At 39.4% G+C, this 13,717-nt stretch overlaps 1 protein-coding gene across 5 annotated transcripts in view; it reads right to left on the reverse strand.

Annotated features, from left to right (window-relative positions):
- Positions 1 to 13,717, reverse strand: part of mast4 (microtubule associated serine/threonine kinase family member 4) — a 105,562-nt gene that overhangs the window by 42,178 nt on the left and 49,667 nt on the right. For all 5 annotated transcript variants that reach the window (XM_030084658.1, XM_030084657.1, XM_030084656.1 and 2 more), the window contains exon 4: positions 3,219 to 3,250. In XM_030084658.1, coding sequence (XP_029940518.1) covers positions 3,219 to 3,250 — 32 coding nt within the window. The remainder of the gene's footprint in view (positions 1 to 3,218; positions 3,251 to 13,717) is intronic.

The following is a 13,717-nucleotide window of genomic DNA, read 5'->3' on the forward strand; positions in this document are numbered from 1 at the left end:
TTGGGACGAGTCTGCGTGGCACAACAGGTATGCTATCCTGAAAAGCTCAAAGTGCAACAGGCTGCATGTTTGTGCTGATGACGAGAAATCGGATTTGGCTCCAACATAATGGCCAACAAATCAAATGACAGCATCTCAATCCCTGGACTAATGATTGATTTCCAGATATTTAATGGGGCCCAGCAGAGGACTTCCAGCTATTAAGGTCAGCCTATAAATAGTTCAGTCATCCTTTAACTAGAATGACTCATGTTGAAAACAACTCCAAATAAGACTGTCTGAAAATGTGTAATTAATCACTCTTGAGGCCAGGAAAAAGAAGTGACAGTAACAAATGTCCTGATATGAGGCGCAGAGAGTGTGGAAAAGGCTAATATCACTAATTAACTGGCATGTTGACATTAGGCAGCATGTTAATGACATCAAACTTTCAGTAGATGGCTCTCTGTCACAGGAAAACCTCCGAGAGCGCTCAGTGCTGTGGATGAGCTAAATGCTGGACCCTGCCCTCGCTCTTCCTGCGACTGGAAGACAAATAGATGGAGAGTGTAACAGGTCCAGATTGCAAATCATCATCATAAACGAGTGCAGCGTCTTCTTTTTTTCAGTTCTTATATCAGTATCTCACCTCAATACACTGAAACACACATTAAAACCAAGCATAAGTCACAACACTGCAGATTCAGGCTGGCTTAAGATGCTTTTTGTATTTTTTTTAATGAGTATTTTAAGTACTTGAGAGGAGCCAGTTGAGGTGGATGGGCAATTTGATTAAGAAGCCCCAGACACCGTCTGTTGGAGGTGGACCAGGAACAGTCAGCTGGGAGGAAACCCAGAGGTCCAACTACGACCCAATGGAGAGATTACAGAGATTATCTACATCTCTCTTGGTTTGGAAGCAGAAAAAACACTGCTTGAGTAGAAATGCGGAGTGGTTGATGACTGTGATGGAATACATGTGAAAAACAGGTGTTGAAGAGCCTGAAGTTGAAAAAGGCTGTTGCTTGATCGCTGATCAAAAAACAAACAAACTGACTTTTTACATTAGAATTATCAAACTCTGTTGTTTTTTCAGTCAATACTTCACTAAACTCTGGCTTACTGGAAGAGAATCACCTCATTTGTACTGAAGTAAAGATGTCTGACTGTAATTAACAGGAACATTAGCCTGAATACACAGGAGCAATGCTGGCTTTCCTTTAAAGGGCCTTTCTGTTACAGTCTGCATGCTGATATTGTTTAATTAACCAACTTATCAGTTACAAATTTACAGCTTTCATAACAAAGTACAAATACTCAAACTTTCCTGAAAGATGCCTTAAGATTTGAATTCATCATATTCCTCCTTTGTATGGATATATATAAAAAAAAAAATTCTGTTCAACAATATTGACATTTTTCTTCAGCAGACAAAATATATGTCAAGCTTACACAGAATGCGTTGTTATGTCTAATTATTTCATTTTAGATGTAATTATATTTTTTTAGAAAATTCAGAAAAAATAGACAATATACAGTACCTCTTACCGTTTAAAATGTAAACAGCCTCATAAAGGTGCTGGTCCAACAAATAATCAAAGATTTGTTTTCTTCACTTAAAGCATTATTTTTAGGGAATATTCAGATGAATTCAGAAGTGAGTGTGGCAGAGCACAGTTCAGGTCAGCCTCTTGAGAATTCTGTGACACACAAGAAATTACAGCAGTTTTCTGCGCAATCAGTCAAAGTCACTCAATTTAAATAAGCACCGAAGAAACTCCCATTTTCATGAATTTATAAAACCCTCCGGACGTGACGTGACGTGAGAAGGGTTCGGCCAGGAGGGCGTCTGGTCACCTTCACATATGTGCATGCTCTTCCTTTGCACACTGAGGTCATAAATTACTTTCTGGTTCACACGGTTATTTTTAGAAACAAATACCAGTAAAATGCTTCCATTGTCAGGCACTACACACAAGACGAAGCCAAAAAAAAAAACTCATCTTAAGAAGTTACTTCATACTCTCTTCTCTCATTTTCAACGGGACAACTTGGCAACAAAAAAAAAAATCCCCCCAAAAAACAAGGTAATATCTGAAGCCACTTTATGGAATCCAAACAGCAGTGCTGCTGTGGTCTCCAAGGTCACCAGAAGCTCGGCGCTCTAAATATAAATCAGCTGGTGATCTCAGCGCAGAATGTTAGTAATGGGTCACCTCCATTACAGCAGGTGCCCCCTCTGGTGAGGCGATAGCGAGAGCAGCAGGGTGTTATGGCGGGGGTGTGGGGGTGTGGGGGGGGGGGGGGGGGGGGGGGGTGTGGGGGGGGGGCACTCCGTCTCCAGCCATAAAACACATCAAACCATAACAGAAGTCTATTATGTCTTCATGTCTTAATGGCTGGTCCTCACCTGGCTGAGAACTGCCTTTTAAAAACCTGCCAGGCAGAAACCCGAGCAGCCAGTCGGACGATCGTTTCAATTCACTAAAAGTGACCTCCGTCTCCTGACGGACCGGTCTAAATAGCGACTGATCGACTGCAAAATGAAAGCCTAATAAAGCAAGGGCCCCCTCTAAATTCAGCCGATATTTTTTTAGGAAGGAACAACAAGTCAAATCACCTAAGATCTAAGAAAACTAACTGTGAGCATTTAAGATGATCTTTCTTTTAAGTTCAAGATAGAAAGAAGATTACTTAATAACATCTTGGAGTTCATTTTGATGTATTTATAAGAATAACAACCTGATATATTTTGATCAAGTATCATGACACTTCTAAACAACACACAAGACCCACACTGAGATCTATCTTCATCTAACGTCACTGGAATATACACCAAGAATCCTAAATCTAAAGAAACACACAAATTTTGATTGATTTCCTGATACTGACAAAATAAATGAGCAAAAAAAATGTTATGTGGCCTACAACATTATCATATTTCACTGTGGTATATAAAGATTGTAGAAGACACACTCTAAATTGATTTTTTTTTTTTGGGGTGTAAAAACTTAAACGAAAAATTCCAAATTACTTAACCAATAAACCAATAATGAGCGCCCAATAAAGAGCCAAGTGAGTGTAGAGTTTTGTGATATTATGGATCCCACAGTAAAGCTCCAGCGAGCTTCAAACTCAGGGTATTAATCAGTCAACATGTGTAGCAGTAGAGATTTTTTAAACATCTCACACAGCTCTTTAGTTTGACAAGAAGAGGTAACATTTCTCTTGGTACTTACAAGCTGCCTCTTCTGGGAAGACTCAGCTCCTTCTGTAAAAGAAAAAAAAAAAGATATGAGTAGAGACTCAAACTAGATTCATCACTTTTTTTCAGTTTTTCAGCTTTCATCAAACGCGAGAAAAAGTCAATACAGCGAGATAAAATCACTTTTAAATGCTACTAAAGCAAAGACGGTGAATGTGATGATGCAGATGTGCACATCGATTGATTCCACATGTTTGACCAGATCCAGAAGAGATCACAGACACCTGAAAGTGGCCAATTAAGAAGCAAAAGTTTCATCTCTTTCAGCTCCGGCGGCAGCTTCACAAGTTTAAAAAAAGAAGAGAACATATGGAAGGGAGATGGCAGAGCAGGTGTGAAACTGTTAGATCCGTTCCCCGAGAAGTGATGTTTAAGGCTCTGCATCTGGATCTCCAACTGCCCACACCTCCTGATGCAGCAGCTCACACTAAACTCATCCTTTTCTCCACGTTTTCAATTCAAACGTATGCTTCACGGTGTTTCAATTTTAACGCGTGGAAATGTGGAAACATGTTTTAATTGCTTTGTGTATGCAAATCTGAGGAGAATCCCAAGAGAGTTTTTTTGCAACAGCAACATATTCCTGTTCTCAAACGCGGCACGTCTCTCGTGATAAATGTGTCAAACATCTTCCATGCATTAAAAATCAGCATAATAATACAACTTAAATTCTGAACGAACGATGGGCGTTTTAATTTAAGCTATTTCATGACAACTCAAACTCTGGCAATTCAAAGGCAGCCTGCACCGATAAACAGGTGGAACCTGAAGTAAACGGACTTTGACACCCATTGCCTGAGCAGGATTCAGAAAACTCCTCGACCTCCTTATTAATCCTAAAAGAATGACAACATATCTGTCTGGCACGTTGACCGTCTAAAAGCCAAGAGGTATTTAGAGCAGGAGCCAGCCCTGGAGGCAGTCGCACAGAGGTCAGGATAAACCGTGCACACTGAAACAATGCCTTCATTGATTTCTGCAGGGATTACATGAGCTCACACGAGCTTGTTGCTTCAAGGCTAATACAGTTAGAGAACATTTCCAGGGTCGCAAACTCACTGCAATATAAACATCTCTGCAAATGTGGCAATAATACCATAAAATTAATATATTTCTTACTCATTTGAGCATTCATTTATCTTCTATTTAACTTTATCTAACTCAGGGTCATTTGACTCTCGAGTCCAAACACAAAGTGAAGGACACATTGACACACAATCTAGAGTCACCAATGCAACTCAAATTCCCCACGAGCACAGGTAGAACATGCAAACTCGACAAAGAAAAGTCCTGAAGCCTAATCGACTGCATTACCGGGCAGTCATTTTGGACCAAGATTTTTAACACACATGCAGTACTTTAAAATATATAGTCAGTTCAGAAGTTTGACCTTTTCTGCTTCAAGTAGATGTAGTCTGCTTAAAAAAAAAAAAAAAAAACTACCAAAAAATTAAAATACAAATTGTGATACATCCACTTTATTCAGTTGTTAACTTTAAGCATGGAGGGCAATCCAGAGAGAGGGCTGTGTGCTGCTGGGTCAGTGTTAAAATTAAATTTTTAATTTGTATTCACTGGAGTGTTTCTCTCAATTATATATGATCTGTACTCAAACTTCATACATTTATTTTGATCGTGTGTGTCTCAAGTTGCAATTTATCCAAAATGAAAGCACAAGTTTAGAATTTTATCAATTTTTAGGTATCTTTACATTTACAAGTATATTTCATCTTCTTAGAAATGTCTATATATTTACTTTAGGAAAACTCCGCCTCTTCTTCATGAGACATTTCAAATATGTCAATAAAAAGGGCTGCAGCAATAATTACTTCTTTTTACACTTTTCACCTTCTGCTTGCACCAAACTCGGAACAAAACTAAACCGACAGGCAAAGTGAATTAATACAACTTTTGTCCAGAACATATTGAAAAGGAAAAACTTGCACATAGACTGAATATTGATTTTTCAATCTGTAAAAACATTGTGACCTCAAGTAGTCGCAGAAACTTCAACAAAAGAGCGTGTGAACGGGTGAAGGCGATCAACAGTGTAAAGCGTTGTGAGCTCTGTTCAAGCAGTGTGAAAGCACTGTATAAATGTAGTCTATTTACTATTTAATATATTAATATTAGTATGTCATTTTGTGTCAGTTGATATAAACTTCCAGAGTTTGGTTTTGCTGCCTAAAGGCATTAGAAGTAAGGAGCCAGAACAACTTCTTCCTAAAAGCATCTTGAATGCGTGAACATTTTTACAAACAGTGAGCTCAAAGGGAAACCTTCAAACGAGCCTATTCAACAGTCATGTATCAACATATTGTGACTCCAAAATGAGTGATGACGTCCCATATATCGCCTAAAGGTCAACATCAATTAAATTTATTGCGGCGATGTGACAACACAAATGTCATCTATTTATGAACATTCGGGAGTCATTTTTTAATTGAACTTCTCCAAATGCTCAAGATACTCTGATGGGAAAAGTGTATTTTGAACTTATCGTGTGGCTTTAATGTGAGTATGCTACTCTATAAGATAGTTCAAATAGTCATATTTAATAATACACATGAAATAAGCTTCAATCTCCCTTTAGATCAGATTTATGTATTCCGACATATTGACTTTCAATAAAATATATTCATCTCTCTACATAAGTTAAGGGTGTGTAACAACTGAGATACTTATATCAAATTTGTACTGAAATCATATTTTTGGAATAAATAGAATTTACTTTGTAAAGACTTCCGAGCATGTTGATTCATAAAATATGCAAACTGTGTGTATTTCTTTTTTTTATATATATAAACATTTATGACTTAATTTCTGTCTGTTTGTCCATCTAAACTTGATTTTTTCCAGTTTTGCTACCATCTAAGTTAGACAAGTAAAAAGCCAAAATCTATTGAAAATCTATTAATTTTTTTTTTCATTTCTAAAAGCCTCTGAAATGTGTGAGAATGGAGTAAAGGTCTCAGCGTTTATTCTCAAATATCAAATGACGGTTTCTATCAGAAGTGAAAGCTGTACTGGATATGAGACCACGAGCGTCGGCGCTGTAGCTCCTGCTGATGTGCCGGCGCCGCACGAACAGCCGCGCAATTCAAGGACTGATATGAGGCACAATGACGGAGGAGGCACACGGCGTACAGAACGCTTCATCCCCTTCAGACCTCACAGCAACAACTGCATAATTACAGAAGATTCTCGTGGCTGTTCAAAACATCAGTCTGGAAAATACATGAAACTCTGAAGGTGAGATCATTTTAAATCGGCAGGTTTGATATATGAACAGTAAATAGTCAGGCTTCAGATCTGTTTTGAGGGTGTAAATCCGAACAATTAAAATCAAATAACCTGATAAGAGTGTGCTCCTTTGTTTTAAAACACTGTAGGACACGGAGTTGACGTGTATTGGCTGCTACAGTCAGCAGAAAAAGTGCTAAGCCCCTCTCTCTCTCTCCCTTTGCTATCAATTAAGGCTTAATGTCTGGCTTCCCCTGCTGCCGACAGACGACCAAGGGCAGAGAGTTTCCTTGAGAGACATGACCGCAGCCAACACAACACTAATTACCAAGCAGCGAATGACTTACACCGACGCGAAATCCACCAATCACAGCACGACAAATCACAGTGTGAAGCCCATAATATGGGTCCTGGTACAGGTAAATCATGTATAATTAACACATGCCTCAGGAAATTATTTACATAAAGTAACGTACATTTCCCGGGACAATTTCCCCGCTCATGCTTTTGATGCTTGACCCTTTTGACATTTTTCTGAGTAAGCAAAGCGTGTGCAGAGAAAAGGGGGCTTTATTCCCGACAGCAAATGTATTCAGAAGGCACTGCGTGACACGATTTTAATGAAACGCAGTGGTGAGACACATCCCAATTCCTGCTCTACCTTCAGCTAATGTTTGGTTTTCTCTTTGTCTCAAAATTGCATTTCCTTGTACAAATAAATCTGCCTTGACCCCGCACAAATTGGGAAATCAAATGAATGCACTTATTTCCCACAAACAATGGTCTCTTTGAAAAGATTAAGCAAAAGCATCAATCCTGAAACCTCCGAGCTTATAGAAACCAAATACAATCTCCCAACAAGCTAATAAGAACTGAAAGATTTAGTGCGGCAGATTGTCATTTAGCCTACTTTTTCACCTTTATCTTTAAGCCTCTGAGTTTAAGGGGCGGTCTGTGGAGAGTGGGAGTAGCTCTGTCTTTAAATACTATGTGCTGCATTTTATTATACCGAAGGCTTCGGTTCAGTTAATTGTTGTTTGTTCAATGCATCAATCATCCAGAATGCTTTTTTCCCCAAAGCGAGGGCTGAAGCTAATCACAGCCGACTGTGTTTAAACCGCTCGGTTCAAACGCTCACATTCATATCTACAGCTACAACTTAAAGCCACTAGTTAAAATGAAACGTTTAACCAAACAATGGGAGAACATGCAAACGGTCACCGAGGATTTTCTCATCACTACACCCCCGTGCACCGTGTTATTGGTTTCTGAAGCATTAATAATTCATTACTCTTTAATAAGGTGCAAATCAGGACCTTCACCAGCACATCAGTCCGTCTCATTGAGTCTATTCAACATGATCATAAAGATCTGGGGAGTAATCGGATAAATGGAAAACGCTGATCTGAACATGTACATAAACGTGCACTTCACAACTGCCATCATGGCAAAACCCTGGTTTATGAGTTTCTGTCCATTATCGGATTTCTCTCAGACTGCGCACATATAGTGACATCTGGTCTTGCTGAACATGGAGACGTGTACGGTTTTAGCATTGGCTTAAACTTCATCCTTTCCACCGCAGAAGTGGCTGCTCTGTTATCGTCGTGCTGCTACATGTCAGTTTGTCTTTGTTTGCTCCGTGCTGTGAGAACATCTGTAAAATAAATCAGGCATAAAGGCACAAAAACTCCATTTAGCAGTGTTGGAGGGAAATCTGGGTGAGTCAATTCAATTCTGTCAGACAAGTGACGGCCATTATACCACAAAGCTGTTTAGAAGAGGGGTGACAAACATGAGGGCCGAGGGCCAAAACTGGCCCGCAAGAGGCTCCAATCTGGTCCGCCAAACCTACAGGTAAATTATAAAAACTTCAAAGAAAACCGATTTTATTTCAGAAATTTGTAAAGAGCAGCAGACACAACACAATACTGAGACCCCATCCGAGATATCAGTAAAGCTGATATAAAAACTGGCGATCAAACTACCCTGAAAGCAGCGGCGGCGCCAGAGTATTTTTTCTGGTGGGGCTAAGGTGGGGCTGACCCATATTGTGGCAGGGCTCCAAAAAATGCCAGAACTTCAATGTGAATGTATATTTAAAATAAAACAAAACCCCGGCTCAATCTAGATGCAGTGAGAACACGGTCACTCCCTGGGTCGAGCCAACTTCCCTCGTTTGTCGCACTTTTGTCCGTGTGAGGCTTCCGTAGCACGCGACACGAACTGTTCTTCTGAGCACGCACATCAAGCATGGCGGAAGCAGAGCCTGTCTTCCTTCTGAAAGTCAGCGATTTGTATGGCCGGCAGAAAAATCATGTAGAACAGAACAACCGTTCTGGCTGCGTTCCGTCTCCGGTCCGGAATCACCGCAGCACACCGCCTGCATGCCTCTGCAGTCCGCTGGAGGAGGTTGCCAGATCTGTCACGAAACCCGTCTAACTCAATAGAAAGCAGCCCAAACCGCCATCTCGGTTGAAAATGCATGTTAAAACCGTATTTGTATAATTAAAAAAAACACATCATAAACACAATCATTTCATCAACCCGTCCGACGTGTTCAATAAAGAAGCTTGATTTGGCAGAAACCCGCCCAATCTGGCAACACAGAGCCCCTCCGTTACATGCGCCGCAGTGGCACTGTTGGATTTAAAACTTTTATTTTTTCTTGGTTGGCTTATGGTAGGGCTAATACAATTCTTGGTGGGGCTTTAGCCCAACCAAGGCCCATCCTGGCGCCATCTATGCCTCAAAGCCATACTATCAAGGTGAAATTGGAAAAACATACAGAATGCAACAGAAACAAGATTTTTTGACGTTTCACTCAATTTGGCACCAGAAGGGTTCTTTGAAACGGGCTTTCTGTTGAGATTGTTGTCATTTACAGTAGTGACGGTTTGGTTTGTGAAAATATAGAAAGAAAAAATTCAAAGCTTAAATTTGAAGGTTATTTTGACATTATTTTACCAGCAAGGCCTACTCAAGATGGAATTGGGCCGCATGTGTCCCGCCATCACTTTAATAACCAACAGCCTCAGAAACTGGACAGAGATTGGATTTTTCATCTGCGTGTAAACAAGCTCTGCATTAATTTCTAGCTGTAAGGAAACTGATTGTTTCCCTCATTAGTTTTCCTGCAACAAACCTAAAATTAGAAAGCCACATTTCCTCCTTTGATGCTTCTGGTGAGAAGGAATCACTGATTGACAGTTGGCTGAAGAACGTCTTGCTTTTATTTTTGTGACTCTCATTTTTTTCAACCTGAACTGCTCTCTGAACAAATTTAAGCAGCAAAACTTGAAACAAATAATAAACATATCATTACAGAGCGAGAAGGATTTAAAAACCGTGACACTTCCTGTTCCAGTGGTGTTTTACAGACATCACAGAAAGAGTTTTCTTTTCTCACTTTACCAAAGTGTCAGTGGACTTCACCTCCAGGAGCCTTAAAGACTTTCTTCCTTCATGCAGTCAGAGTCGGACCTTTGTGTTTCAGATCCATGCAGCTTTTATACAAACGGCAACAAAAAACAGAAAGAAGAAAGAAACTCTTTTTGTGATGTTTTATCTGTCAATGGCATTTGAAATTTGAACAATGAACGAATACAAATCTAGGTGGCACTTACAAATGCATAATTTGCATATAATAGTGTGAAATGTGATTAAAAAAAAAGAGACAAACCAAATAAAAGTTGATGGATAAAATAGATTACATTGAGAGACAGTTGAAAGAAAACTTGTAACTGCGAACATTTTTTGAAATTTCTAGGGAATAATGAAATATTTTTCATATTGTTAACAGTAAAGTTAAAACACAGACTTTTATCACGAGTAAATTGATTTAAAACCTTTAAATACAGTTGATCCAAACAGTATTTAGCCTAAAACTCACCACTTATTTACGATGACAGCACTTTTTCTCATTAATCCGAGGTCAATGAAATACACGTGTTTACTACATTCAGTTTGAAAGCTTTTCATAACTGATGCGATCAAAATATTTGAGTGACAAATTGATCTTCTCTGCTGAATCAATTAGTTACTACTGAAATACAAAGACATTAAAAATCTTACACTGACCTATTCTGATTAAATTGCATCTCAAACCTTATAGACAAAGAAAACTTTAGGTAATGAGTTCAGTAATAGATCACACACAAAATTGAAAAAAATATGAAACCGTCTTAAAACACTAAATGTCATCTAGGAAAACAACACCACTGACATGTTCTATTTTTTTTTTTTTTACTTTTTTTTTTTTTGAAATGTCAGACAAATGTGAAACACAAATACAAGTGTTTCCATGAAGCGTAATGATCGTCTCCGGGCTGCAGAGCTGTCCAACAGGCAACACAAACTCAGAATGATCGCGTGAAAATCCTTCTGCTCTCAAAATTCCAGTCAGGAAAACTATCCAGCAATGAAAACAAATCCTGTTGCATTTAATAACTTGTTTATCCAGTAATCTTTACAGTCGTGACACCATGAACCTGACAGTGTGTTTTGTTTTACCGGCTAAATGTCAATGGATGCCTTCCAGCAATAACATTTCATCTAAAAAGACACCACATCAAAGCTGAGCTGTTGCCTTGGTTAAAAAAAAAAAAAAAAAAAAAGTGTAATGCTTCATCAATAATTCCCCTTGATTTATTTAGGTTTTTTTCCCCTACATCTCAAGATCAAAAGTGTACTTAGCTTAACTGCAGTTTTGAAGCCGTCTGGATACGGATTCCCACCCAGTCAGACAGAGCAAGACATAAAATCACCAACATCAGCGACATCCAAGTGAAAAGAAGTTACATTTCTTTCATTGTTTCAGCAGATCCGACGCAACCCCTCTGCCCGTAATTACAAAATATGAACTCTGACTGAATACAAGATATTTGACCAATCAGCAGCAGTGCTGACTCAGCACAGGAAGGCAATAGTCAGATGGGATTCACAACCCTGCTATCAATGGATTTTTTTGAAATCAGAAAAGATATTCAAACTCATTTAGATGCTTTCAGCCTAATAAATGCGTTGAATTTGAATAACAAAAAGCTTCCTCAAAACATTTGCTTCATTTAACCTCAATGCTGTTTGAAAGTCAGAGACAAAGTGTGTGTGGAGATTAGAAAAAGGTCAAAGGGATCAATGAAACTAGTTATCTACTTGGAACACGTGTGGCGACTACACATTAAAGAACTGATGGAGGATCGTCTTTAAGTGCTTGCATTGATCTGCAGGGGCAAACAAAGGGGCCTGGACATTAATAAACAGCCAGCAGCCTGAATTCTGATCGCACAGGAGCAACATGTGAGCTGCTGATTTCTATTAACTGCGACAAGTGCATCAGTGAAGCCAAACCTACTGTCTAAAGTAATATTTTCCACCATTACGCCCAGGCGCAATCTCAGACACATTGATTTCTGGAGGAGGAGGAGGAGGAGGAGGAGGAGGAGATTCGAAAGCAAAGGCATGTAAACACTGTTAGAAATCTCTGCTGATTAAATCTGAGAGCATGCTCATATTTTTTCTCTTCTAGCATGATGCGAGGTGTCATAAACACTTAACTCACTGCCTCATCCCATTGCTGTAAGTGAGAAACAATTCAATAAAAGTCTGACACACAGCGCGGCGTTCCTCTCGCCTAATGAGCTGCGTCTATTTATTTAATTGAATGATGGAGCTGCTTTTAATCTGATTAAAGTGAGACATTAGGTGCAAAACCGAGATTGATATTTACTGCTGTGGAGTCAACAAATATTGGAAAACGTTTAGAATTTCATTTAATACAGCGAGAGCATCTCCACCTACATCAGAAGATCTCACCAGCATTTTTATTAAATGATATTTTAGTTTCAGCGGAAAAAAAAAACTAAAGAGTCCTTGAGTTAAAGTTGAACGTGTGCATGAATAGGGAAATGTGATAGATCGTGTAACGCGCACTGAGACTGTTCAAGTGGTAAAATGACGCAAAGTCTATTTACCAAAGTCTAAATCAATGGCAGTAATCTCATTTTATCTAAGGTTATAGTTACGCTGTATGAACAAAAAATGTTTTGCCACAGCAAAATGCAGAAAAAAGTTCAAGTAACTTCATATATCACTTAAAGCTTTTTCTAAGATTATGCTAGTTGTGTGCGAGTATTCAGCTAAGTGAATAAACGTCAGTTCCCTTGCTCGTCGGCACCAAAAATATTGGGCATTCAGAGTCTCATTCATCTCCAAGGCTGTGATGCATCAACCCACTGCTGCTGGAGCAGCACAGCGTTGAAGCAGAGTTCAGTTTTAAAACTTCACAATGGGAAGCTTGGGATAAATGGACTTTACTCATAAAGCTAATTTTACTGTTTAAATGGTCTCGGTTCATTTCACACTGGTGACATTCATCCAAAAATGCAAAATGATAACCTGCAAGGAAACACGGTGTGTAAATATTGTGAATAAAGGGTTTCAGAAGTTCGTCATACACACATTATGCAGGGTCAAAAATGAACTATTGTATAAACTGGGCTTAGCTCAGACTCAGAATAATGGAATAGTCTTTATTTAGTCACCAGAGAATTTAGTTTACAGAAACATTCCTGCGGGAACAAGCTAGAGACCTGCTAACAGCTTCAGTACAATACAGAGACGGACTATAAATCACACATTTCCATCTGCAGTCACTTTGATGTCCAAGTTAACTGAACATTCATGTGTTGGGCTTGTGACCTGGAGAAAACTCATGTACACTAAGGAAGAACAAATTCCATGTAGAAAGATCCTATAAATCCCAGTTCTAGAATCAAACCGTGGTCTTCTCTGTGTCATGAGAGTGCCAAATCACTGCACCCGTCATGCAATCGTGTTCAACACCTGATGAGAACGGTCTCGTCATCAGATATTTGCAGTTGTTAACGGGAACCTGCTTTGTTGAGATGCCAAGCGAGTCTGAGCGTATCGCTGAGTGACATCTGCACTGAACCGACAGCGCCGCTCGCTTTTTTAATGTGGACGAGTGTCTGTTGATGCCTGACAGGAGAGAATGCAAATGACAGAAGCGACGCACGAACTCAGACGACAGACGGGACGGGCAGCTGGAGTAACCAACCAACAGAAACAAAGGGCATCAGCTTGAGGAGCTGGAGGAAAGAGACAATAAAATGTGTCCTGGTCTCACAGGGCTGCGTGTTTCAGGTGTCCCCTTGCTGCAAAACACTTGATTATCAAGTATTATCAGCCCTTCTGTGGAGAAGAGCTTCT

Source organism: Salarias fasciatus (assembly GCF_902148845.1).
Source record: "Salarias fasciatus chromosome 7 unlocalized genomic scaffold, fSalaFa1.1 super_scaffold_4, whole genome shotgun sequence".
Taxonomy (NCBI): Eukaryota; Metazoa; Chordata; class Actinopteri; order Blenniiformes; family Blenniidae; genus Salarias; species Salarias fasciatus.